At 57.7% G+C, this 3,692-nt stretch overlaps 1 protein-coding gene across 1 annotated transcript; it reads left to right on the forward strand.

Annotated features, from left to right (window-relative positions):
- Positions 1–296: 296 nt before the first annotated feature.
- On the forward strand, positions 297–1,153 carry CkaCkLH20_12850 (AhpC/TSA family protein; the record flags this gene model as incomplete). Its single annotated transcript, XM_038895562.1, has 2 exons — positions 297–406; positions 490–1,153. The coding sequence occupies 2 exons, from the start codon at positions 297–299 to the stop codon at positions 1,151–1,153; spliced, it is 774 nt and encodes a 257-aa protein (XP_038739124.1).
- Between the last annotated feature and the right edge of the window lie 2,539 nt (positions 1,154–3,692).

Below are 3,692 nucleotides of genomic sequence, written 5' to 3' on the forward strand. Positions count from 1 at the left end.
AGCCAAGGGAAGAATGGGTTGACAAGGTGAAGAGGAGGAGGGGTACTCAGCCAGACCCCTACCGCCCCAAGACCACCCACGTACCAGTATCCGTAACGAAAGGCAAATCAAAGTATTGAAGACAGATGCCTTGCCTTGCCTGAACTAGGCCGTGTCTTCTGCAGCTATTTAGTCCAGCCGTGTCCCGCACCACCTTTGTGCCATCTTCTGCCTCACTCTCTTCTCTGATCAACCGACTCTCTGTCTCACTCATCCAACCTCTCAACCCATCTCCCATCTACAATCAGACACAATGGCTGACCAGCGCCCCGCTCCGTAAGTACCGGCCCCTCGCATTGCTGCCCCGCGCCAGCTACCCCGCCATCCCCAAAGTCCTCGTCGCCGTCGTTACCACCACCGGCATACTGTCTGTGGACGACGACGACGGCATCTCGATCCTCCCTTCGCCAGACCCGTGTAGGCAGGCCATGGCTAACACCTCTCTCTCAGCCTCCGCCTCGGCACCGTCGCCCCCAACTTCAAGGCCGACACGACCAACGGCCCCATCGACTTCCACGAGTTCATCGGCGACAACTGGGTCGTCTTCTTCTCTCACCCCGAGGACTACACCCCCGTCTGCACCACCGAGCTCGGCGCCTTCGCCAAGCTCGAGCCCGAGTTCTCCAAGCGCGGCGTCAAGCTGATCGGCCTCTCGGCCAACACCCTCGGCTCCCACGAGGGCTGGATCAAGGACATTGACGAGGTCACCGGCTCCCGCGTCTCCTTCCCCATCATCGCCGACAAGGAGCGCAAGGTCGCCTACGCCTACGACATGCTCGACTACCAGGACACCACCAACGTCGACGAGAAGGGCATCGCCTTCACCATCCGCTCCGTCTTCATCATCGACCCCAAGAAGACCATCCGCACCATCCTCTCCTACCCGGCCTCCACCGGCCGCAACTCCGCCGAGGTCCTCCGCATCGTCGACTCCCTCCAGACCGGCGACAAGCACAAGATCACCACCCCCATCAACTGGGTCCCCGGTGACGACGTCATCGTCCACCCCTCCGTCAAGACCGAGCAGGCCAAGGAGCTCTTCCCCGAGGTCCGCATCGTCAAGCCCTACCTGCGCTTCACCCCTTTGCCCAAGGAGAAGGCCACCGTCGCTTAGATGCCGGTGGTCTAGAGTGGAGTTTGGTATGGGGGCGTTTTGTCGAGTGACGACGACTGCTGTCTGGTGACGACTTCGCGCACCACCACCACAACGCTTGGATAAGCACGGCAAAACAACAAAACAACAAAACAAGAAAAAAGCCAGTCTTCTCTGCGACGCGGAGAGGATTATACCCAGACGGTGGGACGCGATGCCACGCGTTTCGTCCTGCCCGATACCCCGACGTGGCCAAGGCAACAACTGGCTAGACAAGGTCCTCGGAAGAGGAAACACTTCCCTAGAACGTATGAAATAATGAGACATGTCCAAACACTGCTGTTCGTCCAAAACACTCTCCGTGATGACTGGCGACCTGTTACGAAACGACTTCCTTGCATCCGTGATATCTGAACCAGATTACCATACCATGCTTCGCAGTTGTCGGGGTAAAATGACCACGGACGCGCATCAGTAGCAGTAACGTCGTCAGCCAAGACCTTGGGAAGCAAACATGTTGAAACTGCTCAACTGCAACGTAACTTCGTGTCATCATCACCAGGCGGTCAGTGAAGGTGACGGGGTTCGCTAAATGAGCGCTTCCACTCAGGACATTGCAGTCACGTAGGTGATGGAGATGAATGGACAAAACGAGGCGTTCGCCCGACACACCGAGAGGAGACGAGGAGATGAAGTCGGATACAGATAGTACATACGGCCGCCGTCATGCCTTGGGAACGGACCGTGTTATATCAAGGACCCGGCGGACTGGGAAACGACCTTAGCGAAGCCAGACCTGAAGACCGCATGGCTCTGGAGGGCGTGTGCCATGTGTCTGTAATTTAGCCGCTGCATGGGGGACACAGTTGATCGACATTCGAACACCTCTCCCTCTCAGGGGCGTGTTGCACGTTGACGAGCCGCCCTCGTGCTCCTGGGCCTCTCTGGCTGGCCCGGCCGTGGCTAGCTCCGTGGTGACCTTGTTTCTCTCCCTCGACTCGGCCGACAGGGACGGAGCAGCCCGGAGCAACGGAGGAAACGACGGTTGTCTCTGGGAAGAGCTAGACGCCACTACGGATAGACTAGGCTTCCCACCCACGAGGCAGGCACCTTGGTTTGGCGCCGCCCATCAGGTCAAGCTTAACCTTTAGGACTGCATAGTATCGCGTTCGGCTCCTCAGTCGGAATAGTTTGGGCTCGCTGCAGCAATAGTTTACCATGCTATGCAGTAGTCAATACAGCACGACACAGCAGAGGGCATGTCTAAACAAGCACGATCCTAGCGCGACACGAGGCAGCACGCGCTCCGGAGCTCAGTGAGGCTGGAGCCATTCCAGATTCCCAAAAAGTCAGAGCCAGGAACAGCCGGGGAAAGTTGAAACAATGGCATCCACCAAATGGCAAGTGGCCGGGTTCCCACGTTTTCCGCGTACCGTCCGCGGTCTGTCTCGTCTCGTTGGCGTCCCAAGTTCCCAAGTTCCCAAGTCCCAAGTTCCAACAGTCGGCTCGGCAGGGCCAGGCCCAGCACCAGCAGGACAAGGGAGAGAATCCAACGCCGCCGGGTCGGCAGGATGCCTGTTCCGGGGATGGGCTCGCCTGAGACTTGACAGGCCAGGCACTGTTTGTTCCCGAGGGCTCGGTGGGCGTTTGGAGATGGAGAAGCGTCATTTTAGTGTCGGCGTTCCACACGCGGTTCCAGCGTTGACGGCATCAGAAGTTGTGGTTCTTCATCTCGTCAACCTCCCTGACGTTGACGGAGGTACTGTCCGTGATGGACGGAGGACGGACCACGAGCGGGCAACTGCGACCGGAGGACGGTGGCTTGAGCTTTTGAGCTTTGAGCTTTGAGCGTCGAGAGCGTGTGACAGGCCCAGAGGAGCGGTGTCGACCGGGATCAGGATCAGGATCAAGGCCGGGGCAGGGACAAGGACCAGGTAGGCGTGTTGGCGTGAGATGTTTGCCTGGTATCCGTATCCGTCTCCTTTTTCTTCTCCTTCTCGTCGAGCTCCCATTCTCCGTCCCAGATTGTGCTTTCGGCGCCGTTATCCCCTCTGCCTGGCAAGGGTTGTGAAATGAGGGTGTGGTGGTTCTCCTTTCCGTCATGTTCTCCTCTCCCGCCGAGCTGATTGGGGATAGCGGCACACGCACGGCGAGTAACGCAGCGTTTCTGCAGGAGGAGGAACGCAGAAAAAAGGGGTCTTGTTGCAGCTCGATCGTCTGATGTTTTTTTTTCTCCTACCGCAGCCGTAGGATTCCGATGAATGTGTGCATGGAGTGGCTGGCGGAGGGATGTTGCGGATTGCGTCGTACAGAGAGTTCGTATCTGTGTGCGATTGATATCGAGTATCTGTACGGATACAAAAGTATTCGTGCTCTTCTTTTTCTTTTTCATTCTTTTTTCTGCCCTTGGTCGTGGTCGGACAACGAATGAAGCCTGTTCGGTTTAATTAGCGCAGCTTCGATTTTTCTTCTTTTCATTTTCTCTCGTTTGCTCCCGCGGGTAGAGGGGCCGAGCGAGGTCTGACAGGGGACAGCACGGGCAGGCGCAGGCAGGGGGAGG

Source organism: Colletotrichum karsti (genome assembly GCF_011947395.1).
Source record: "Colletotrichum karsti strain CkLH20 chromosome Unknown Scaffold66, whole genome shotgun sequence".
NCBI lineage: Eukaryota > Fungi > Ascomycota > Sordariomycetes > Glomerellales > Glomerellaceae > Colletotrichum > Colletotrichum karsti.